A 24,337-nucleotide genomic window follows, 5' to 3' on the forward strand; every position below is an offset into this window, starting at 1 on the left:
CATATTATTAGTCTTGAAAAATTGTGAAATACTGCATTTTGTACGAGGTCTGTATGATAAAAACAGCGCCTCATAGTACTCTTTCTCCTCAGATGTGGTGTATAAAAAAATACTAAAAGAATGGTTTGCACGCACCCAGATTTATTGGCAAGAATTTGTAAACTTGTAGAACGCAAAGAATTCGGCCTGATTTGTTTTCCAAGAATTTGTTTTCCACGCCTTATCCACTGTGATCAAAAGCCCTTACTGCTCTTAAATGTGACCGAAGACTATTTTTTGGGTGTACATATAAGGCTATATCAACTCGATACAAGATTTGTTTCACTCCAAAATCACTTTTCCCTCAAAAGTCACATGAATGTGCCCTTAAGTTAACTGATTTGTGGAATACAAAATTATTGTTTGATTTAAGTCATAAATTTATCAATGGGAGCTTCGCTTTTAGCTGTGGCTAAATCTATATATTACAAGTGTACCAAAATGTGTTTGTACGATTTATAATGTTTGACGCTCTATGTCTTTACCATAAAACAAACCAAAAAAAACAAAAACAAAAAATATATATTGATATATAATTTACGTTAAGGTATATGGCTACAGGAGCCTTATAATATTACCAGTAAGAACGTGTCCAAAGTTAAATGTTCCAGAGGGTTACAACAATAACAATACTCTTCCATTATTTCCTTTCTCTCAAAGCTATTTTTATTTACTTATTTTCTTACCTTGCTATTTCAGTGTGGAGAAATAAGGACGCAAAAAATGGCCACGCAAGAAGTAGCAATATTACTTTAGGAAAAAGCTCTTAACGTGCTATAGTATTATCCACTTACCAAAACCAACACTGTTTTGAATGAATTTTAAAGCTATTTTTGAAAATTGTTTTTAACCTGTTTTGTGAAATAGGTTTCAAATAGGGTGAAAAGGGTATTTTTCGACTGCTTTTAGAGGTGTTTTAACCTGTTTAAAAAGCTGTTAAAAAGAACTTTTTTAAAAGTATTTTAAAATTCGTTTAAAATATATTAAAAAATACTCTATAAATTGGAATAAGAACAGGATAAAAACAGTTTTAAAAACATATTTTTATTTGCAATGCCATTTTAAAACTGTTTTTAAGGACAATTTTAAATGTATTTTGAATAAAAGCAGGTTTATCGTAGGCACAAAAATATATTTTTAACACATTTTTTCGACTGATTTTAATGGTGTTTTAATCTGTTTAAAACGCTATTAAAATGTAATGTTTCAAAATATATTTTAATATAGGTTTTATCGGTTTTGAAATTTAGTAAAATACTAAAATACAATAAAACTACAATGTACTTTGAAAATAGTATTAAAATATCACAGAGGTAGAAAAGCAAAAGCAGATTTTTCGTTTTATAATGTGGTCAATGCTATAATTTGTTGTGCAAAGGAAGCGCGTGCTTCGATCGTCCTGGATATTGAATGAGTGCAATATGTCTTGCAAAATTGTGAAAAACTGCAGAATTATTGGTTTAAGTAGCTCCAAAAAGAATATATTCTGTCCGACGTCTGTACGATAAAAAAAAATAATAATAAAAAAATAGCGCCTCAAAGTGCTGTTTACCTCAGACGTGATGAAAAAAGGATATTTAAAAGGCTGGTTTTTACGCCACCAGATTTGTCGCCAAGATTTACTTGTAAAGTAAACTTGTCGAACACAAAAAATCCGGTCTGATTTTTTATTTTGGCCTCCCTTTTAGACGGGGGAATGGAATGGGTAAATTGGCTGCCACAGAGGACTATCGTGTGTTTCATAAAATTATTTTCGGGGCTGTCCAATATGATCCATTGTCTCTCCAACGGAGTGGTTGGAGAAACTGAATTAAAAAAATAAAATTAAGGTGGTGGGCGACTGGGTTATTTTTTTTGGAAAGAATTTGTTTTCCAGGTCTAATCTACTGTGATCGAACATGATTGCTATTTTTGGGTGTACATATAAGACCATTAACTCTATATAAAATTTGTCTCACTCTTGGACTGTCAAATTATTTTTCTCTAAACTCACTTAGCCTTTGCCTCAAAAGTCACATGAATGTGCCCTAAAGTTAACTGATTTGTGAATTAATAGTTTATTGTCTGATTTAGATTATGAATTTATTAATTATTTATTTATTTATTTATTTATTAATTGTCAGTCAACAAGCTAAAATCTATTCCTAATTTTCTTCTCCTTTTTTTTTTCAATTTCTTTTTGATTTGCTGGGAGATTTAATTGTTCGCTCGGCCTCCTCGAACTTTGTTGAGAGGATAATCTGATCCATAATATGTGACAGCTTATTTATGAGTCATTTATGAGTTCGCGACACGATGAAGACTTAAAGGGGCTATGTCAGCTGGAGAGCATGCGCTCTGAGGTTATGCAAATTACTTTCAACTGTCAAAATTCTATTGTTTTTAACGCTTGACTTTCTCCATGTTCTCTGTCACGTCCAAGGATCCGAATTTAGAAAGGTTTATTACAAGCGAAATGGGTTTAGATAAGGGATATTTCGATAGAATTTACGGAACGTTTCTTCTCTGGTTATGCTAGATCAAGAATAAAATTGTGACGACAATTTTACTTGTAGTTTTGGAGTAAAAACGCATGCCATTCATGAAATAGTGCGCAAACGAAAATTGAACAACAACATATTGTCTTATTCAACAAAATAAATCGAAGTTGTATTTTACAAATGAGCTACAAAAGACGCTAGACAGAAGATAAAGACCAAGACTGTTTTAAATTAACAATTTTGTAGACTTGTCTGTCGCCAGTGATTTTATAATTTAGATCCTGATAGAACAAGAGACATCAAGTCTTTGTTTTGATCATAGGGAAACATACATTATCGCGCAAAATTGTTCGATCGTGCCGAATCACTGCGACGTCGAGAAAAACAGAACCAAGCATCATTGGTATACTACTGCACTATAAGCAGTCCGTTGATAAAAAGGGAAAGTAAACTCTGCTATTTTCCAAAAATATGCTCGAACACAAACAGTTCAAAAACATGACATTTACAGGATCTAACTCGTAGTAAGGTGCCTCTCCAGCCTGGTGCCTCTCTAAGTCCGTTGAGAACAATCTCGACGAGCAAGCGGTCGTGTTTATCTTTGCCGTGAATCCAGATAAATACAAGAAGGAATCTAGCCGAATTTTATAATGTTTCCTTCGCCAGGAGTTTAGTTTGGTCACGAAACTCATGGCCTGATGCTCTTGTAATCGTTTACCAAAAACGGCCGCCGCCAACTCGATAGCCGCTTCATTAAATGTCCACAGACTTTGATCACAAGAAAAATCCAAGAGCCAGCAACCTCTAAAATAACTCGATAGAAAGGTTCTGTGAACTATAGGGAAGATTCCATCAAAGATTCCATCACTCATTGTGGAGTAGCCGCCATTAACTATGCCATTATAACGGCCGCTGATAAGAGGACACAGTAAATCCACGTAGAAACATTCCACACGCAAACAATTTCAAAATAACGCCAAAAAATTTTTTTGTAATCTCCATAGAACGATTCTTAATACAAAACTTCGCTAACTATCGAACGATGGTTGAGATTTAGACAGATAAAGACAGCCTTCCAAAATCTCTGACAGAACTTGAAAAAGACGGGCCGACTTTTTCAAGTTTGTTTTCATTGGCTCGCGCATGCGTGTGGAGTGACATAGCCCCTTTAAACATTAAAGGGACAGTGTCCCGATTATGCGCACGCGCGAGCGTCGTCTGTTTTTTCTTCAAAAGACAATAGAACTGTCATATTGACTCGACAAGATTTCCTTCCGGACCGCACCGCGTACAGAGATTTGTTTTTTATAAGTAATATTTTAGACTTTCAAAGAAGTCTTTCGTCTTATATAAAAATTTGGCTCGCGGTTCGAAGACTTATCGCGATTTTATCGCTAGCTGGGCCGCCTCGCGACCCGAAAATCTCGTTCCGCTCGCTTTAAAACATATTTTCTAATTTGAAACTCGTGTCAGAGGTCAGTTGTTCCAAGTCTAGTAATATCTGCCTGATTCGCTCGCGTTCTAGCCACAAACGTTTGAAAGACATAAATAAAAATGCAATCTCAACGCTATGAATCATCAGAAAGGTTAGTCAGAAATTATATTATGATTTCATGGCACTAGTTTTTCTAAACATGTAGCGCCTGTTTGTTTGATTTTGTCGGCCGTTAGGGAGATTCATTTAAAAACGTTTACTAACGCGTCGTTGCAAAACATTCTGCCTCACGAAGCTCCCCTCCACAAGATCTCCTCAGTCACATCAATGTCTCAATGGTTTCTTTCTTACAGTCTTTTTTAATTTTTCCGTTTCATTTCTGCGTATTCCTTTCACAATTATCTGAGCTTGTATGGAAGCTAGCAGAAGAAATAAGCCTTCAATCGGCATCAAAGTGCTTCCAATCTTTTGGTCCTCCGGCTAACGGCAATTAAAGTAAAGCCAAAAAATCCAGATTTTGCCCAAATCGAAACTTAACAGGAACAATATATCATTGATCTGTAATCCTGAGAAGTTTTAGTGTCGTATTGAACCCGGTCAAGCGCGATGCAAACGGATTTTTCAAGGTTCTCTTACTCTCCTCGCATCTTTTGATTTCGCGACATCCTGTCCAAAAATCAAAGTTTGGTGCATGCGCAGTAACGGGATACTGTTCCTTTAACTTTTTTTAAATCACCTTTAAAATTGAACTCAGCCTCTTGAAAGTTTGTTAAACATTTTAAGTATACTATTTTTGAACTGTTTAAAATCGTGGTTATGGAGTTCCTTTCAAAATAGTGTTTAAACGCGCTGGTAAAAACCTATTTTTGTATTTTACTTGTAAAAACTACATTTAAAATCCCTGATTAAACGTAGTTCTTATTAAATCAAAGTTTGAGTATGGTATTTGAAAAAGGTTTTGGGTACTCGCAGTACCCTTGTTCTAAAAATATGGTTTAAGTATCTGTTTAAAATGTAGTTTTAGTACAAAATATATTTTAAAAACAGGGAAAACATGTTAAATTATATAAATAGTATTCAAATAGATCTCAAATACATTTTAAGCTCCTATGACTATTTTGTTTTATTCCTAAAATATAACAAAAATACCCCAAATTGAGGTAAAAATAGTTTTTAAATTATTCAAATACATTTTAACTACTTTTCAAACAGTTTCAAAATACGGTTGGTTTGGTAAGGGTTAATTAAATTTATTCGATCTTCTATCACTATTTGCAAAGATTTTTAACAATTTTATCTAAAACACTCGCCACTTGAAAGACCAGGACACTACGTGGGCACCTAAGGACTAGGAATGTATCTGTATACGTCGGAAGTGTCTCAAATGTTTTTCTCTATACTTGGGAGGTTTTTTTTAGTTTATTAGGAGCTATTCTAAAAACCAAATCGCTGTTCGGATTTCTTAGGGGCACTTTGGTTGGCTATGAAAGCTTTAGGTTGATTTCCATCTCCTCCGAAACGGTTAGCTACATCGTGCCCTGATGGTTCCGGTCAAAAGTTCGAAGACATGGAGTAGACGTTTTGTCTTTATACAGAAGTTTTCCAGAGACCTTTTTAAAACAATAGCTGCCTTATCTTTCCGATGAAATATGAAGAAAATAACCTCAGAAAGTCGAAGGGAAATCAGTAAAAACACTTCGAAGAATGGAACAGTTATCCAGAAATTTTTAGTCGAGCTTCAGAAATTTCTAGACAATATTTGATTCCTCGAACGGTTATTTCACCGGAAAAAAGGCCTTTGGGTTCCCCTAATAATGGATATTACAAGCTAATGGAAATAGTCGATTTTGGCACACAGATAGAATCATGTATACCTACATGCATCTATGTATATTTTGTTGCCCCAAACTGCCATGGAAACCATTGGGGGACATTTAAAAAACGTTTCTTTTCTAACCGTAAGACGTTTATTACCTAAACGTTTCGGAGGGAAGATATAACAGCACTTATAAAAGTCATCTTAACGTCAATCGGGTGTTCTAATTAAAAAGAAAAAGAGGCTTTTAACGACAAAGAGAAACGAAAGGATCAGGTGTTTTAAGTCGAACAATCTCTAAACGGTCCTATACCAACAACGTTTTGAGGAGTGTGAGAATAAGTGAATTTTACGTTTTGATTCAATATAATCAACATGGTTTAAGGACTACTGTTAAAAGTATGACAATATCCCAGAGAGATGAAGAGATTCTAATATGGCTGTGATAATTATGTCTTTGAAAGTATAATTAAATTTACGTTCCAAAGTGGAATACAATGCTGTATCGTCAAAATTCAACCTTCCCTATTTGCGTTTTTAATCAGTAATGCTTGCAACGGCAAAGAAAAGAAAAAGCTAGGTTCAAGTGACTTAGGCGAGTCTACAACGATTACGGCTTTCAGAAAAAAAAGTGTTTCCATCTAATACGAAGTCTTCCTAATTAAAGACTCTTTAGGCTTTCACCAACGACTACTTTAGCAAATATGACAATCTTACAGTGCTGTCACTAAAATCACGAGTTCCGAAGATTTCTTTACAAGTGTTCGAGTCACATTTTTGATTCTGTACACTGTAGGACACGGCGTGTTATGAAATGTGTGACTTTTAAGATGATACTTGGGGACCTTTCTATAGTCATTCAATGTACTGTAAAAAATTAAAGATGTGCAACAAAATTAAACTGCTATTTTAGACTACCGAACAACCTTTAATAAATAAAAACTAATTAGCAAACTTTTGCGAGAAAGCTTACGGAAATTAACAACATAACTTTTCGATGGGCCTGATCATACTTTTTCCCTCTGAAAAGAATACAAACACATGTGTAACTGACTGTATTTTTGTCTTTTTACTTTGTGTATTTATGTGCATAAAATTAAATTGAAGAATTACAACGCCTCGGACATCCAGTGGTACCCTTTCACATATATCATCTGTTAAAGAAGAAGGAAATTAAAACACAGCAACATATATCCTTCTCATCAACGGTTTTCTGTTGTGCTTTAGCTTTTCTACCTATATGGTGATACTGAAAACAGAAACAGTGTAGGGATCAATTTTGTTGTTGTTTCATGACCACTCCGTCACTACATTATTGTAAAATAATTTAACACAGCTGTAATAAAGTTCTGCCACTTATATCACCCCCCCCCCCCCCCCCCCACCAAACTTAACAAACCCATATTTTAAAGATACATGTATATGGCCATAAAGAGGTAATTCCTGGTGAGTTTTGTGAAACGAAACATCGTGAACAACAAGGGTTGCTTGACAGAAGAAAAAGAGAGAGACAAGGAGCCTTGGTGACGGTTGCCAGCAAATGAGAGACCTTAAGATGCACCGTTTCCGTGTACAGGTACGGGTAAATTACTCGTTCGCGTAGCCGTTAGTACGGGTAAATTGCCTCTTACCCCGGAGAAACGGATATGCTACCGGGTAGAATAGTGATGCCATTGGTATAACTGCGTGGCAAAAATATTCGCCCACCCGTACCCATAGGTAGAAATTAAACGGTGTATAGACTCGCTTTACTGCACGGCTGGCCGTGTTTACTCCTATGTCCTGTTTGTTCGAAAAAATATATATATATATAAATAAATAACATGCCTGGTTAATACTTAGAGTAACTGGCATTCCTCTTAGAATCGATGGCTACGGACCGATTATGACGGGTGTCAATCACTGTAAAACCGCAAAAGAAACTCATCGAATGCCGAGATGTCGGGTACGTTATATTGTATCTCAAAAGTGGTTAGAATAACGACCAAAATCAACGCTCAGAAATTGTGAGAAAACGCGATATATCGTCCTTAAAATCTCAGGTTTCCGGACGTTGTATTGATGTTACAATTTCAAGGTCACGATAGATAATTATGCCTCCGTTTCAATGTAAGCTGAAAGAGCTTTTGATCATCGAGATATAGGCATTTCTTTTTCTCGACACCTGCGGGTTTTCCTTATTGTTCAATCATGCATGTTTCAGGACGTTTCAACACATTTGAAGAAGACGCTCTGTTCTATTGCACTTTGCCTTTGTTGTACCGGTTATGTAATCGTTTCCTCCAAGGAAGAACCACTGGGTGCAAGGTAATATGAGAAATAAATTTCTCTTTGTAACATAAATCCCATGTACGATTAAAACGTTTTCCAGTTTTTAGTTGTTGTTTTCCGCAAATGGCAACGCCAATACAAAGGTCCTAAATGCCCTGCATTCCCCGCAATCCGAGGTATCTTTGATCAGATCTCTCACAAAAATGTGTATCATTTGTTTTAACTTGTTTCTATTTTAATTTGTAAATGTCTTTTCTTTTCGTTAGCTGCAGAAAAGCCAATCCTTCCTGTAATTTTCTTGAAATAATATGAAAGTAACCCAAATTAAACTTACCACGCATTACCAATATTGTTGTTGCCTTTATGTAGGTTTACACGTAGTAAAGTCCTTCTTCCCTAGCATCACAATTGCTTATTCATCAAAGATCGTTGTGATAGGAATAGCTGTTTTAGGAACTAGGTTTTTTGGAGAATTTTTATTCTATATTTTTTCTTTGATCATCCATTTTAGTATTGCGACACTCAGAGAAAGGAGACATCAAGGAGGCAACCAATTGTCAATTAGGGAGTTATCTTTGAGGCATTCAAGTGCTTTCTGGGACTGGCCGGAAAATAAAATGAATAATCAATAAATGACCAAGGGGGCTCATTATCTGATGATTTTATTGATGATTCTTTCTTTCTTCCCAATAGGTACAACGAAGCGAAAATCAAACAAGGGTAGCCTTGTTGGACAACGGGAGGATGGGGGAAAGAGGACAATAGAAAGAGTGGGGTCGACAGAGCCAGCTATGTATGCAAGAGTCAGAGCACTAATAAATTAAAGATGTAAAACAAGATGGTGGACAGGACGGTGGGCAGAGATTGCACAACAAACGTTAGACATCATCCAGATTGAGACCACCACTGGTACCGTGTCATGACTTCGGAAGAACGACCGCAGAAATTCCATTCTCTGATGGCTTAATTGTCACTACTAAGATCTAAGGTAATGCTTCTGATTGGTAGTGCTGAGAAGGAAATTTGCTTCGACCAATCAGAGGCACTACCCAGATCTGGAAAGTGACTCACCATCAGTATGGAACTTATGCGCCCGTTCTTCAGATGTCATTTGGTGGGGAAACCAGTGGTGCCATCCCGAAATGTTGGCTCTTTTCTAAGGATAGACATCGTTCCATCTCTCTTAGATTTCTTTTCTTTTCTCTCCTTTTTTCTGTTTCGTCTTTTACTCTTGTTTGATCTTCCTTTTGAATTCTTGTTTGTATTTTATATCGGTGGTTTGTAACTTTCTTGACTTCGGCAAGTACTAACATTTCAGATAAAGACCAAGTTGGGTTGGTCTAGCACATTTTCCATAGGAATGAAAGAAAATTGAACAAAAAATTCCGCTCTCGCGTTAAAATTAACTAAACACAGGAGACGAAAGAACAAATATAACTAGCCCAACAAATGTGTTTATTTGATAATACCATATAATCCTCTAAGAAAGCAAGTACGAGATATAGAGTTATCTGTGAAAAAAAAAAAGAATGAAATTGGTTATAACAGCAAGACCATTAAACAAATGTATTCTTTACCAGTACCCCAGCACACATCTATGTATATAAAAATTTTGAACACTTATAGTAGTACTTATAGTGACAGCCTGATGGAATCTTACTACTGTTTGATTCTTTATTCAACGTGGTCAATTCAAGGAAGATGCAGAGGCCTGCTTGATAAACCTTGACTCAAAGAAAATCTTTCTGTAGTTCCTTGTAAGTTACTCAAATACTTGCAAAGGGAATATTGCGAGAAATATCATAATGGCAACCTTTAAGTGAAATAACTGTATGCAGTCTTAGATTTCACTGATCGATAGGCACGTTCCCGAAATGAATCTCTAAGCTAGTCCCTACCATATTCTCGCGTGTATGATTTTTTTTTACTATCATCAGGGAAGCACCTGTCCATTAAAAGGCTTTGTCTGGAAGGCATTGCTGTTTTATTATTGTGCTGAAGATATCACTTAGTACATGTACTTTTACCCTTACACAAATCTTCTAGAAGTAGATATCGATTAATTTTACAAGGGAGCACGAACTATAATAATTTTCAGGATGATTTTTCGCAGCCATACGAAGCATTAGATTTTTTTAAAAAAAAGTTTCAATCCATTTCCATTTTTGCCATCTTTTGCAACAGATGACAGAAAACAGTTTTAAGGCTAAAAATATGTAATATAGTCTTAAATCACAGAATTAGATCATTTTTTGGAATTCAATTTATGTGAGGAAAGTTTTAGCTTTTTGAAAAGATAGAAAGTTAGACGTTTATTGCCGGTCCCAATGATACGATGTACATCTGACAAAACTGACTGTAGTTTGTACGCCACCACACATTTAGGCAAACACGTGTTATATTATGGTTCCAGTTTACAATGGAACCTTTGTGGGGATTTGGAAGCAAATTTCTGGTCGATTTTTCATCATGTCCTAATTAGAGTTAATAAAGACCTCTACATTTATACCGCTGTGGACTTTTGTTTATGTCTTCAGCGATGCATGAGTTCATTCGAATGAAATTTGTCAGTAGTCAAATAGTCAGGATTTGAACATGTTATTTCAATCTTTAACTTATTTTATGTCTCAGTGAATATTAAAAACATGTTAATAAAATCGCACAATTGTTCACAGAAGTCTTTCCTTTACTTACAACCTAGACACCAACATTAATTTCCTCTAAAAAGACCAAAGAAATTCCTGAATTAAACACTTAAAGAATAAGATTGTACAGGAATATAATGAAAGAAAATGATGGTTAATTGACTGACTTAGCTGAGAATATTATAGTACTTTGTCTGCGTTAATCAACGCATTTTTCAAAGGTTGTCAACTTATGCACCCTCTTGAAAAAAATAAAGTGAAGCATAAAAAGTATGAAATCTGAACGCGATCAAGGTATTAAGGAGGAAAAAAAGAAAAGACAAATTGTTATCATTTACCAGTAAAATGAAACCAAAAAAAAAATTGAAAATAGCCAGAGCAACTCAATTCTGACCAAAGCTCATAGCACCGACAAAAGCAACCCTTCACCGTGAACCTTACAATCAATTTACTAACTACTATCCTATTTTCCTGAGTTTGTCTCTGAAATAAGGACAGGCCTAAGTTCAGATCGTTGATCAGAAACATGGTTATTCTTAAGGCCCAACCAATCGATTACGTTTTTTTACTCCTACTAAAGCTATTAAATGAGAGTTTCAAATTTTTTTTTTTAGCATGAAACTGTTTTTTTTTTTATCTGTTAAAAATATTTATCCTGGTCACGAAAGATGAAGTGCAACAACATTAAAAAAAAAAAATGCCGAGATTTTGCCGAAATCAAACTAAAGGAAAAAAGAAAACAACAACAACAATAACAAAAACAAAATCGTGTCTCCGCCGACTTCAGCAGTCAATTAGGTCAACTGAAACTTGCTTCAAGACATCTTAAGCCAAGGTAAACGCAGAGTTATAAATAAATACAGGTCTTCAGAAACTGGAACTTTGCTCTGATGGAATCTCTATCAGAGGAGAAAGAAAACCTGACAAACACCTTTCTTTAAGATAATATCACTGGCGTTGTTTTCCATAAACGTATCAAGATCTGGCATTAAAAGGAACCGAGGTGCAAATTCCCACTAATATGCGTGTGTAATAACTTGCCTTTCTTAATGATATTTAAGACTACGAACTATATTTTAAACGCTGGGAAAAGGGGGTGGAGGAAACCTCAGCAGTGGTCAGTAAGACACTTAACCCGAGAAAATGAAATTTATGTTAACGTGTCTTATAGTAAGTGAAATTTATTGTTGTTAAATACTTTTAAGGCCATTATAATCTGATAAAATAAGGTTCGATTATTGAGATATAAATATAATTAAATAGATCAACATGTTCATTTCTTTTGCACCTTGCGAACCAACCACAAAACGGACATTTACATTTGAACAAAAAGAGCCGAAGTGCTGGAGCATTTACATGTTAAGTAATGTTTACCCTTCCTGGATACATGCCATATTGTTGATTTTATTAAAAAATAGTATTTTTTTAAGCGTTCTTATATGCAAGGTTACTTGTGTATAGCTTAAGCAGAGTATCAAAATGGGCCCGGCATGAGAGATTTGATGAAATTAATGCTTAATGTCGCCGCATGGAAAACAAGACACATATAAAGGTATATGAGCACAGTGACCTATATCACTCATGAGAACGTGATCACAGACAGTTGTTCCAGAGGCAACAAAAATAACAACGATCTTCCTTTCCTTTCCGTTGAAGGTTACTTAATTTTTACTGTGTTATCATAACAGTATGGAGAAATGAAGTCAAAAATGGCCAATAATGACGTGATATTATATTACTGCAGAAATATTTCGCATGGTGTCAGTTTTAACTTCTGTAACTAAGTGTCAAGACATTTTTGTTTAAAACAACTGACACTTAAAAGACCATGATACTGGATCTTGCAAACGAAAGGGAATAATCGATTTAGATAAAAGGCTAAAATAAAACAGAAATATTTTGTTGCACCATGGAAACCATTTCGGGAATATTTCGAGAATGTCTCTTATATTGTGTTACGACAGTTGTTATAGGAACGTTTCTGAGGGGAAAGAAAGGGGCAGTGAAGGATCATCGCAAGCTCAATCCTGTGCGTTTTATGTGTCATTAGTCTGAATGCTTGCAACGACAAAGAAAATGGACACCATCAAGTCATTTCGGACGAACGATCTCTGCAGCGAAAGCGATTTTCAGAATAATTTGAAAATAAAGCGAACTGTTTCTATCCAATATCAACGAACTCAAGTACTACTTAGGGAATTGCCGACTGTTTTAACAAATATGACAATATCCTAGGGAGATTAAGAGATTCTAATATCATAGAAGTCTTTGAAAACATATAAGTTCCATTTGCAGCATAGAAGTACATCATTAATCGAAGAACAAGCTCGGTAAAGAGACTGAAAAGAGAGCAGACCAGCTATGGCTTCAAAATTTGTGCTCCTTCTTTGTCTCGTGGCTTTAATCACGCCACTCTGGAGTTTCCCATTGCAAACAAGAATTGGTAGGTCTAAAATAAGATTTTAAGAAACCTTTTACTGGTATTTCAATTCTCACTTTTAAGCCTTAAATCAAGGCAACCACCTTTGATTGTGGTAAGCGACGAATAGCCAGTTGTGGTTAACTAATTAAATTGCAGTACGTGGTGTATTCAAAATAAGTCTTCCGTGGTGACTTGTGACTTTTCTTTTCTCAAATTAGCTTAAACTTAATAGTAAATACTCCGCCACAAGAAAAGAAAAAGATATCGAGGCCACTTTAGGCCACTTAGGCATACCTGCTTTTAGGAATTTTCATCTTAAACCTACGAAAAAGGTGCCTGACCTTAGAAATTTCAATAGTAAAACTGTCTAAATCACACTTTCTTTGATTTTAAGTTAAACGTGACGAGTCTTCTGTAAGCGTGGTGGACAATGGTCCGGATGATAATGGAAACGATGAAAGTGAAAGCGTTCTTGATGGTAAGTTACTTTAAACTATCCTGACTTTGTCTTTTTCTCTACTAGTTTTGGCAATCTTTCACACTCGAGTACAGTTAATGTTAAGTGCACACGGGAGAAGCTACAATATCTATCTTGGCAGTAACTTATCCACTCTATGCCTTCGGTAACTTTCGGGTCGCCTAAGCATTTGGAAATCGAGACGTAGATGTCGAGTTTAATTCGGAAATCAATGTAATTTGAATATGATCTTTGGACTGATCTTCGGTCACATTTGAATTTGTTTTCTAATCAACATAGTATACATCTAGATACTCTCAAATGTTTTTCGAGATAATTCACAGTCCTAACCTCAACTCAAAACGTCGAAAAGATCAAACGACTTCCCAATACTTTAAATAGAAATGGCACTAAAGATACTATTTGGGTCAACATGAATTAGGAGTGATATATATTTCATTCATTTTTATTTTGCCATTAACCAGAAATACAACAGCCGTATATAGAAATAAATTAAAGATAATAGACAATATTCCAACTAAATTATTTACAAGATCAAATGTGGTAAAGGCAGGGAAGCCTATATAGAAGCCGGGGGCTTATAAACTATAGGTTTCCTGGAACTATAGGGTAAACCATACAAGTTAAGGGTACTGAATGAAAATTTGGATTAATTAAAAAAAAAAAAAAAAGAAAGAAGAGAAAAAAAGACAAAAAGGAAAAAGAAAAGGTGTGTGGCTCAACAAAGAGTCAATTTAACTAAGAAGGAAGGAATTTTTTTAAGTCTTTTGCCAAACAAATTGATACTTTCACTGTTTTGAATTTCCCGACTTAGTGAGTTGAAAAACGTAGGACCTTGAAACCGAATTGAGAATTTTCGAAAATTAGTTAGCAATGATTGAATGATTTTTGTGAAAAAAAAATCATTCCAGTTGTTAATTAAAGACTTAAAGCTAAATAAAGACGGATTGAGTCCTAAATACAAGTCTTTTTTTCCTCACAGGAGATGAGAGTGGTGATGAAAGCGGTGATGAGGATGACAGTGGCGATGGCGATGACGGTGACGATGATAGTGGTGATGAAGATGGAGATGATGATAGCGGTGATGGTGATGACAGCGATGATGATAGCGGTGATGAAGATGGAGATGATGATAGCGGTGATGGTGATGACAGCGATGATGATAGTGGTGATGAAGATGGAGAAGATGATAGCGGTGATGGTGATGAAAGCGACGAGGATGACAGCGGTGATGGTGAAGATGGTGACGATGACAGCGGAGATGACGATGGTGATGACAGCGGTGATGGCGATGACGGAGACGACGACAGCGGTGATGATGATGGTGATGACAGCGACGATGACAGCGGTGATGACGACGACGATGACAGCGGTGATGACGACGACGATGACAGCGGTGATGACGGCGACGATGACAGCGGTGATGACGACGACGATGACAGCAGTGATGACGACGACGATGACAGTGGTGATGACGACGACGATGACAGCGGTGACGACGACGACGATGACAGCGGTGATGACAATGGCGAAGACGGCGATGATGACAGCGATGATGGTGATGACGGCGATGAGGATGACAGCGGTGATGGCGATGACGGCGACGTTGATAGCGGCGATGACGACGATGATGACAGCGACGATGACAGCGGTGATGACGACGACGATGACAGCGGTGATGAAGATGGCGAAGACGGCGATGGTGACAGCGATGATGGTGATGACAGCGACGAGGATGACAGCGGTGATGGCGATGACGGCGAAGATGATAGCGGCGATGACGATGGTGATGACAGCAGTAATGAAAGTGACGATGGTGATGACAACGGTGACGATGGAGACGGTGATGACACTGCCGACGATAGTGACTACGGTGATGAGAACAATGATGCTGGTGGTGTTGCAAGTCAGGATGATGCATCTGACTATATTGACAAAGTTATGAAGGGAGATGATGCTCATAGTATGGTTGGATTCGAAAACTTATATTCCTCTGGTGGACAGAGAACGAGCCATGGTGTTCTTTCAATAATTCTGGGCTTATCAACAATCTTACTTTTTAAGATATTTTATTAACACTTTTATGCAACACAATAAAATGAGCGAACGGACTCCAAAGCCACATCGATTATTATGACGCTTTTAAAATTATAATAACCATTAATTTATTTAACATTTGATGATCGGTTATTCTTATAAAGAGTTTTGCACAAAGTTTTTGACAACACACTGACGTGTATGTTTATAATGATGTACAAAGAAATTGACAAAAATAGCGTAAGCTATTCGCTCCAGTCTTCAATAAAATAGATTTAACAGTTTAAGCACTTGCTTGCATTTCTTGATTGTTGCATTTTCTGAATTCTAACTGTAATAGGCTTTCAGCCTGCTTTTCTGTTGTTGGATATTAAACGAAGGAAATCGTGTATAAAAAATGGTGGTATTATAGCTTTATCCTTCATGGGTCCACTGCGCGTTCGTATTTCAATTTCTTTAACCCAATGTCAAAGGGAAAATAAACTTCAATGGTTTATTAGTATCCTCGTCCAGTGGGAGGGGGTGGGATTGGGTTGCGATTTTCCTGCCACATAGACCAGTATGTACACCGGCACCACTCTGTATCAATAGATTATCTCTGTATTCAATAAAGAAATATCAGCTCGCTTGAGTACAAACTTTAACGGGGTAATACATCAGCTAAACACGTTTATTTCTACAAATTTTCAGTTCGAACAGTCCTTGTCTTAAAATGGATACCATAGTCTTTATAATTTCTTTTAAAAAAATACAACTTAAAGACAGATGTTTCGAAGCGTTCCCGTCACCGTGTTCGTGTCCCTCAGACGGATACCTACATGGTGTCTCCATACATACAGAGCTTTATTAATTTGGGTGACACGTTTGTTCTGAGTATTTGACTCGAGGCAAAACGTTCTGCATATTTCAGTATTTACTTACATTTCCCAAATTCTGGATTTCAAGTATTGGATGGCTTGTATTTTTATTTTTGATAGCTTAACAGTGTCTCCAGTGGCATAGGTGAGAAATTTTGGACTCATCAAAATGTAAAGCAAATGGCTGGGGATGGTAATCCTTCCGCTTGATTTATATTTTTATTTTTTGGGTCCGCAGTAATTGACTTTAGCTGTTGCGGTGTCCCTGCCCAAATATTTAAGTTATCATTAGTGTATTGTTACGTTCTTTACTAGTGTTTTCATATCTTCAGTGTTTTTTTTTTTTGTATTCTTCAGGGCAAAGCTCATAAAATAAGATTAAATAAATACTCGGTTTAAGTATTAACATCACCAGGTAGGGTTACTTTACATCCCCCTACCCCCCTCTATTCCACTTTACTGGCAATCTTGACGGAAGTACTGATAGCGATCGCGCATCAGTGCAGAGCAAAGTTATCCCGGGTTGTCCAAGTTATCCCTGATGAAAGTGTTTCCAAGGTAGGTAGGGCACAGCCTTAACGAGCTCCTTGTTAACAGGCGCTAAATATGCTTTTGACATAAGACGGTCTTGAGGGAAAAATTTGCATCAAAACGCAAGCAATTTGCCTCTTCACAGTCAGAGAATAAAGGGAGTGGTTTTCTATCGGAGACTTCTTTTCGGCCCTTTTTATTGCATTTTTTTATTTATTTTATTTTATTTCATCTTATTTTTTTTATTTCTGATTGGAAATGATTGTACAATTTTGTCACTAAACAATGACATCGATGACAATTCGATCATCGAGATCTTTAAGCTGGCTTGTTTTGGTGTCGCACTGCAGATTTAATCAAGCCTAATAGCATTATGGATATCTTTCATCATTTACTCTTCAGTGGGGCTGCTTCCGTAGAATACTATACATACGCGATCATTACATTGTGTCATACTGAATGTAACTATGCAGTCATGAAGTTAATCACGGGTCATTTTGCCGCATAAATAGCCTACACTGGTCAATAAAACTACTAGACGTTATGTAAAAGCCAATATCATGAAAGTTTTAGATGGATTAGGGTTTATTGAAAATAAGAAACACTTTAGCCCACCCAGGTTGTGTTTTTTTCTAAGTATTTCGATCTCATACAATAGATTCAAACAATGATGCCTTTGGCCTCCATTTTTAATGTAAAAAAATGTAAAGTAATGACAGAATCATCATATAGCCCAATATAGTTGCTTAAGCAATTGCCAAACAAATGCTAGCGACACTACAAAACGATATTTGGGTGACAGAAGAACAATATTTTGAACTTAAGTTACCTTCTACATTGACAAAAATAAGAAAACAGATTGAAATTCATCGAGGAACGAAAAAAAGGTTGGAGAACTGTGGTGACACATGTCCACTCAAGCTTTGCTGCTTCTTTGCCTAGTTGTTTTGTTGAAAGCATTTTGGGGTACATCTTCACCAGCTCCAGATGGTAAGAGGTTTAACAAAATATTTTTTCTATTCTCCATATTTTCTTATTTAAACCCCATAACAAGTCAAATGCAAACGGTGATAGCTTGCCATCCAGTTACGTACAAGAGCATTCCTTTAACCTGTCCTCATTATTAAGTATAATTATTTTCAATTAATTTTGTCGGTGAACATGTTTACCATCGATTTTTAACGATTGCACAATTTTCATGTGATATTAGTTTGACATTTCATAGTAGAAAATGAAATTAACCCTTTTGTCTAGTGAACCCCTATAATCAGCAGTTGCACTTAACACAGTACAGGACAAAGCCTCCTCGGGTAAGAGCATTTCAATCAGATAAGCCAAAACAGTTTAATTGACTATCTTGGTTTTTGAACACTGATTTAGGGATTTTGCTCCCAGACTTAGTCAGCATTGAACTTCTGTAGCCTATAGCTTGAAAGGCTACACTAAGTTTACCTTATTTCCCCTTCACCAATTTTCCCAACAATTATCCATATTTTATCTCATTTATATTTTGTGAGCAATGAAAATGACCCATTGGCTATATCGTGACTATACTGACTCCTTGTCTTGTACATGCTATTATGCCCTTCTATTGTGGATACACTATTAACAAGAAAGTTTTTGTTTTCTTTTCGCCTACAGATTATAATTTTTTTCCTATGTATCATACCTTCCTTTTATCGTGGTTTAATACGCTACCGATTTCTCAGTTTGCCAATGGCCTAAATCGATCGAGATTGATCAGGGGCACGACAATGTTTGGAAAATATCTGTTCGGAAGACGATTTGAGATTTAGAATTTTCGGAACATTTGTTGATAAATTTCTTGCTTGCCTAAGTAAGAGACTTTATTTTATGAGGGTGACTCGTAACAGTAACTAAACATTACTAATCAACTTTTGGCCCTCTAAAAATATAAAAATACAATTTATAAAAACTACTTTAGCAATAAATTATTATTTACGATAAAAAATTCCTAGAATTCGATAAAAATAAAAATAAAAAACTACTTAAAACGAAGAGCATCCAATATCCATCTATTGTCATTAATTTAGGTCAAACGATCCCTTTGACTTCTGAGAATTTAAAGTTATTTTCCATAATTCAGCCTTAAAGGATTTCAAAGACCTCCTTGTTTTTCGTGATCGGGGTAGATTGTTCCAGTCCTTTACAGTTCTTACAGCAAAGGTGCGTCCTCCCTCTGAGATGTTCTTGTGCAGAGGGCACAATAAGTTCACATCACAATTTCTCGTGTCTCTTGAGTGAACATCGGAGTTTTTTCTCAGAGATGCGCTTAAATAGTCGTGTAATTGACTACCATTTATCCTTTTAAAGGCCAGTTCACAACGTTTAATATACGCTTCGTTATAAAAGGGGATCAAGCTTAGGTTGTTAAAAAATGTTACTGTTCGACTTGTGCGTTGTGCTTCAAGAATAATACGTGCGGTCCGTTTCTGCATACGAAGAACTCTCTCAAGTACCTCTTTTTTGCACGAAGTCCATACTGTGCTTGCATAGACCATAAGAGATTTAATTACTGCGTTAAAATAGATTATCCTCTGGTAGGGGCTAATATGGCGTAAAAGGTCGAGTCGCTTCGAAAGTTTGATGCAGAGTTTATCGCCATGTTCATCAATGATCATACCATGAAGTTTATGGCTTGCGACTTGTTCAATTTCTGCGTTATCCTGCCTCTCCTAGGATTTTCGAACCCCCCAAAATGGTATAATTGCCCATTTTTAACGCATTTTTACTCTAAAAAGGTCACCTTGAATTTTTGGGAGCCTTTTTCCTGGCTGAAATTTTCGAAAAGGTAAGTTTTGATCCCTATGATTTTCGGATCACAAGACTTTCAGTTAGGAAATCCGAACAGATAAAAAATTTTTAGGGGATAAAAATATGCCTATATTTACCGTTTAAATACTAAAATAGGTTGAACAATGCTATGCTTAAGTGGTTTTGAACTATATTCTCGTTGGGTGCCCCTGATTGATTAATTTACTCATTACCCCTCGTGAACTCATTTAAGCTAGACTAGTACAAAACATTTAGGGCTAAGGACCTTACAGCAAAGCGCTGGGAAAAATACAAAACATAATATAAACAGCATTCCAATACATTTGAAAACTATACAAACTAGACCATGATTTTGTCCTTAATGTCATTTTTAGGTAAAAATGAGGGCAGAATACAATGCCACTAACTTGTAATATAAGAGGACCCTTGTTGTTGGACAAATGTTATTCTTTATTGTAAAAGATTAAGATCGATCGTCTTGTGTAAGAGTGGCTTTAGTAGACTATAGATAAAAAGAAAGTGAAACAGTAGTTTCTGTGCTGAATGTTATCAATTACCTAGCTCACTGCTGCCAATAAGTTAATTGTTAATGCAAAATCTAATGACTTTTTTCAGAGGATGACGATGATGAAGATGACGACGATGATGACGGTGATGATGATGACGATGACGACGATGATGATGATGACGACGATGACGACGATGATGACGATGAAGGACCAGGAAACGGAGGCAATGACACGGATGATACTGGACTTCAAACGTTTCAAAGTCTCCCAATACTCCAAAACCTAATGCCCTTCAGTGGAATGACATCTAGTGGGGAAATTGTTACTGCCCTAGCTCTATGTCTCAAATGTTTAAGTGTTATGTTATGGTTATTAATAATCGTTTAGTTTCTTAAGGGTGGGATGCTGGTCATCAAAACACAGCTGCATTAAACTATTTTGGACAGATACATTTCTTTTTCTACTTTTAAAGGAACCATTTCCTCATCAAATATGAAAAATAAACAAACACAACCACAACAAAAATAAAATAAAAAATATTGACATTAAATCTACGTGGCTTGAAAATTGACATACTTTTGGTTGACTGCACGTTACGTAGCATCTTTAACAGAAAAAATAGTACTGATCAACAAAGTTTGATCGATTTATACACTTTACCAGCAATGTTTAGGTCATTACACTTCATCACCTTGCATGAGAAACTGTGGGATAGTCAACAAATGTTTCACTAATTTAAATTTTCAAAATATCAGTTGCAATATTCCTCAGAGTAGTAGAACCTTTTGGGATATATTTGGCTAACAAATGCACCCAAGTAGGCAAGTGGCCATACGTCTACTATACCATAACCAGTGCCCCCTGTACGATAAATGACAAAATGTGAACTGGATCACTGTTGTATAAAATAAAATAAGCTCTAAGTTTATTGGACCTTGTTGGAAAACGTTTGACCCTGCAAAAATACTCCCCCCCCCCCCCCCCCCCCCAGCGCCACAGATACTGTACTACACTCGCTCGTAACTGAAAAAAAAAAACAAAAAACAAAAAACAACAATAATGAAACATAAAAAATATGAGCTATTTTCAACCGTTATTTACCCCTTAAAAAAAAATTGGGAAAAAATTGGCCCCGGCAAAAATGCCACTGATCAGGTAATTATCTATACCCCAACAGGTTGAACAAAAACAGTCTCTTGAAACGTTACTATCCTTTGCACTCTTTATTAGCTGTGTGAAAAGTGAAATACAAGACTGGCTCAAAAATGCTCTCAAGACAAAACATGCGATTGTCCTCTGCACCACAACAGATCTGTCTAACGAAGCCACTCTTTCTTGCGTGGAGGTATACGGAACTCAATCGGGAATAAACACTTTGGAGTTGTTCATGATGGACGCACTGATCTCTTAATATGAAAAAAAACAGTGCAATTTTCATATTTGCTTATCAGAGTATGGCAACCATTTCTTGAATTTTTGAAAATAATGACTAGCCGTTGTTTTACTTCCCTAATAAAAAAAAAAAGTTGCTTAGCAGATGTTTTTGGCGCTTTGTCGATAGGTGAACCAGATGGTAGTTTATTCAAAGCTTAGTTTACTCATATAATATCGCTAGTTTACTCATATAATATCGAGTTCGCTCACAGATTTTCGAGCAAAAGAGATTTTGCTAGAGTCGAGCAGTAAAGCCTTGTGTCTGCCTAGCGCTTCGAATGTTTCTTCATATCACCTCCATTTGCTCTTTGAGAGGCAAAACATCTCTCTTATCACTGACCCAGTCCTCATGAGGGCGGGTTATCAGAAGTTTTCTGAATAACAAAAAAGCTTAAAAGTCTGAGGTCCACTGCTCTATAGATTGAAAAATCTCTCGTTTGAGTGGCATTCTAGTAATTGAAATTAACTGCTCCAGATTAATATGCTTCTAAATTCAATGATGTATTCCCTCCTCCATCTGAGTATATGTTTTATTTTATTCTTTTTGTTTTTGTACAGACGATCAATTATCAGCACCTGACGTTTTCAGTAGCTGTTTGTTTATCTCTTGAGATCATTTTTACACATGTTTAATGTCCAGCACAAAAAAATAGCACTTCCGTAAGTTTTTTTACCTGATTTCTAAATCCTGGCAAAAACCAAGATAGCAGCCAAGATGCCGACTTAGTTTGGTGACGTCACAGGCCTTCAGCAGCGTCACCACCCATAAAGTTTACTTCATTCTGTCGAGAAAGTCAAAGGTTTTGCACCAATGGTAAAATCTTTTTAAAATACTGCAACATATATTAAAAACTCGAAGGAGAGGTTCCATCAACCCTCCCCCCCCCCCTCTTGTATTACGGAGGGGGTATGACTTTGCGTGTACGTCCCAGGGATAGCAAACCTCGGTACGGCTATTACTTAGTTCAACCTTTTCGGGTAATGATTCCCGTAGGTTCATATGAGAAGCCTTTTTCTGAGATCTGTTAGGACGAACATGGAAAGGTGAAATACCACAGAACAGACCTTAGACAATTCTAATTAAAGGTCGTATGTTCCTCACTGGGTGACATTGAACCGCGTTTTTGTATATTCCTGTAATTTACGTACAAAAGAATGACCAAACAATGTGATCCCCCCTGGTTACTGGTTAATAGCCACCTTGAAATCACATGGGCAAAAGGAATTCCATGGCGATAAGACAAATAAACACAGCTCTCTAAAATAACTATAATTCTTTTCCAGCTCTCGTCTAAAGTGCGTCTAAAAATGTGAAGTGGAATTCTGGCCTTGTTTTCCTCCTAGTAGAAAACACTAGCCCTGCATTGAGCTGTGATAAAAGAGCCCTGTGTCAGTATGCTCAATTGTCTAAGCAAAAGCATATTCAAGTAATGGATGTCACCTATCCCGGAAAAATAAAAAGAGTGGGCGAGTTTGTGCGAGATAATGTGAGTTTAAGCGAGTTAAGGCGAGATAAGGAAATTTGAACAGAATCTCAAGCTGCTAGTTAGGGTGAGTTAGGGCGAGTTAAGGCGATTTTAGGTCCCAGAGTAGGCCTAAAAACATCTTCACAAGCTGCATAAAATATATAGAGGATATTACACGGCGGCGAGAAGATATGAATTTTATGTTCGAGTGGCAAGAACAATATCTCACGAGTGAGCGAAGCGAACGAGTGAGATATTGTTCTTGCCACTCGAACATAAAATTCATATCTTCGAGCCAACGTGTAATGTTCTTTTTATTATATGGAGAAACCAATTCAACAAAAGCAAAAGGCGGAAATCGTGACGTCATTGAACGATACGACACTCACAAAGGTGACATACGGAAAATACGCCACTCGGGTCCCGGATGAAGTGGCGTATGGAATCTACGAGTGGTTTAGTTCCCAGTAAAACACTCTCCTCCACATAATAAATATATATATTCCACTCAGGAAATGTTATTTTCTTTAGCCCATTATAATTGTCTTCTCTATAAGCCTTTATGATTCTGTAGGACTTTTAGCCCTACGACCTTTCTTTTTTTCGATATAATCTTTTGCGGGACTTCGCCATCCCATATTAGTTGTTTTCTGAGTACATTTGAAATTTATAAGAATTCCTGGGTAGCATTTCCAAAATACAAATTAATATAATTATGAGCTTGTACTTTGTTTTTTTTTTTTCTCCCATCTTTTTTCTTCCTTAGCTTTTTGCACTTTCCGGTTGACTGAAACACGCTAGAAACTTTACAGTGCCAACATCACTAAGAACTTAATATAATATTTTATAATACCACAGTCATTTAAGATCTTCTCAAGAGTGGATTACAAATATTAAGCCCATTGGCCTTATGTGGTATGCAAACTAATAGCCGTGTGGTATAAGAAAAGTCTGCTAGAAACGTATATAACAGGCCTAATATATCAAAAAGAATACTTGAAAAAAAGGATTTTAATTCAGCCCATTTCACCTTTAAAGGCTTTTTATTATCATTATTATTTTTTTCAAGTTCTAAAATTAACACCTTATGTTATTTTCCGTTGCTTTTGTATACGCAGATA

The 24,337-nt window shown here is 36.3% G+C and overlaps 2 protein-coding genes and 1 long non-coding RNA gene across 3 annotated transcripts; all 3 read left to right on the top strand.

Annotated features, from left to right (window-relative positions):
• Positions 1-7,199: 7,199 nt before the first annotated feature.
• LOC140947247 (uncharacterized) lies at positions 7,200-9,524 on the top strand. Its single transcript, XR_012166943.1, has 3 exons — positions 7,200-7,346; positions 7,974-8,077; positions 8,735-9,524. It is a non-coding gene; the product is annotated as an uncharacterized lncRNA (long non-coding RNA).
• Positions 9,525-12,968: 3,444 nt separating this feature from the next.
• Positions 12,969-15,910, top strand: LOC140947157 (uncharacterized). Its single transcript, XM_073396237.1, has 3 exons — positions 12,969-13,129; positions 13,503-13,586; positions 14,569-15,910. The coding sequence occupies exons 1-3, from the start codon at positions 13,048-13,050 to the stop codon at positions 15,660-15,662; spliced, it is 1,260 nt and encodes a 419-aa protein (XP_073252338.1). The 5' UTR covers positions 12,969-13,047; the 3' UTR covers positions 15,663-15,910.
• A 1,804-nt stretch (positions 15,911-17,714) lies between these two features.
• Positions 17,715-20,742, top strand: LOC140947195 (uncharacterized). Its single transcript, XM_073396257.1, has 2 exons — positions 17,715-18,001; positions 20,423-20,742. Exons 1-2 carry the CDS (start codon positions 17,920-17,922, stop codon positions 20,701-20,703), a joined length of 363 nt encoding a protein of 120 aa, XP_073252358.1. The 5' UTR covers positions 17,715-17,919; the 3' UTR covers positions 20,704-20,742.
• Positions 20,743-24,337: the final 3,595 nt, after the last annotated feature.

Source organism: Porites lutea, chromosome 1, assembly GCF_958299795.1.
Source record: "Porites lutea chromosome 1, jaPorLute2.1, whole genome shotgun sequence".
NCBI lineage: Eukaryota > Metazoa > Cnidaria > Anthozoa > Scleractinia > Poritidae > Porites > Porites lutea.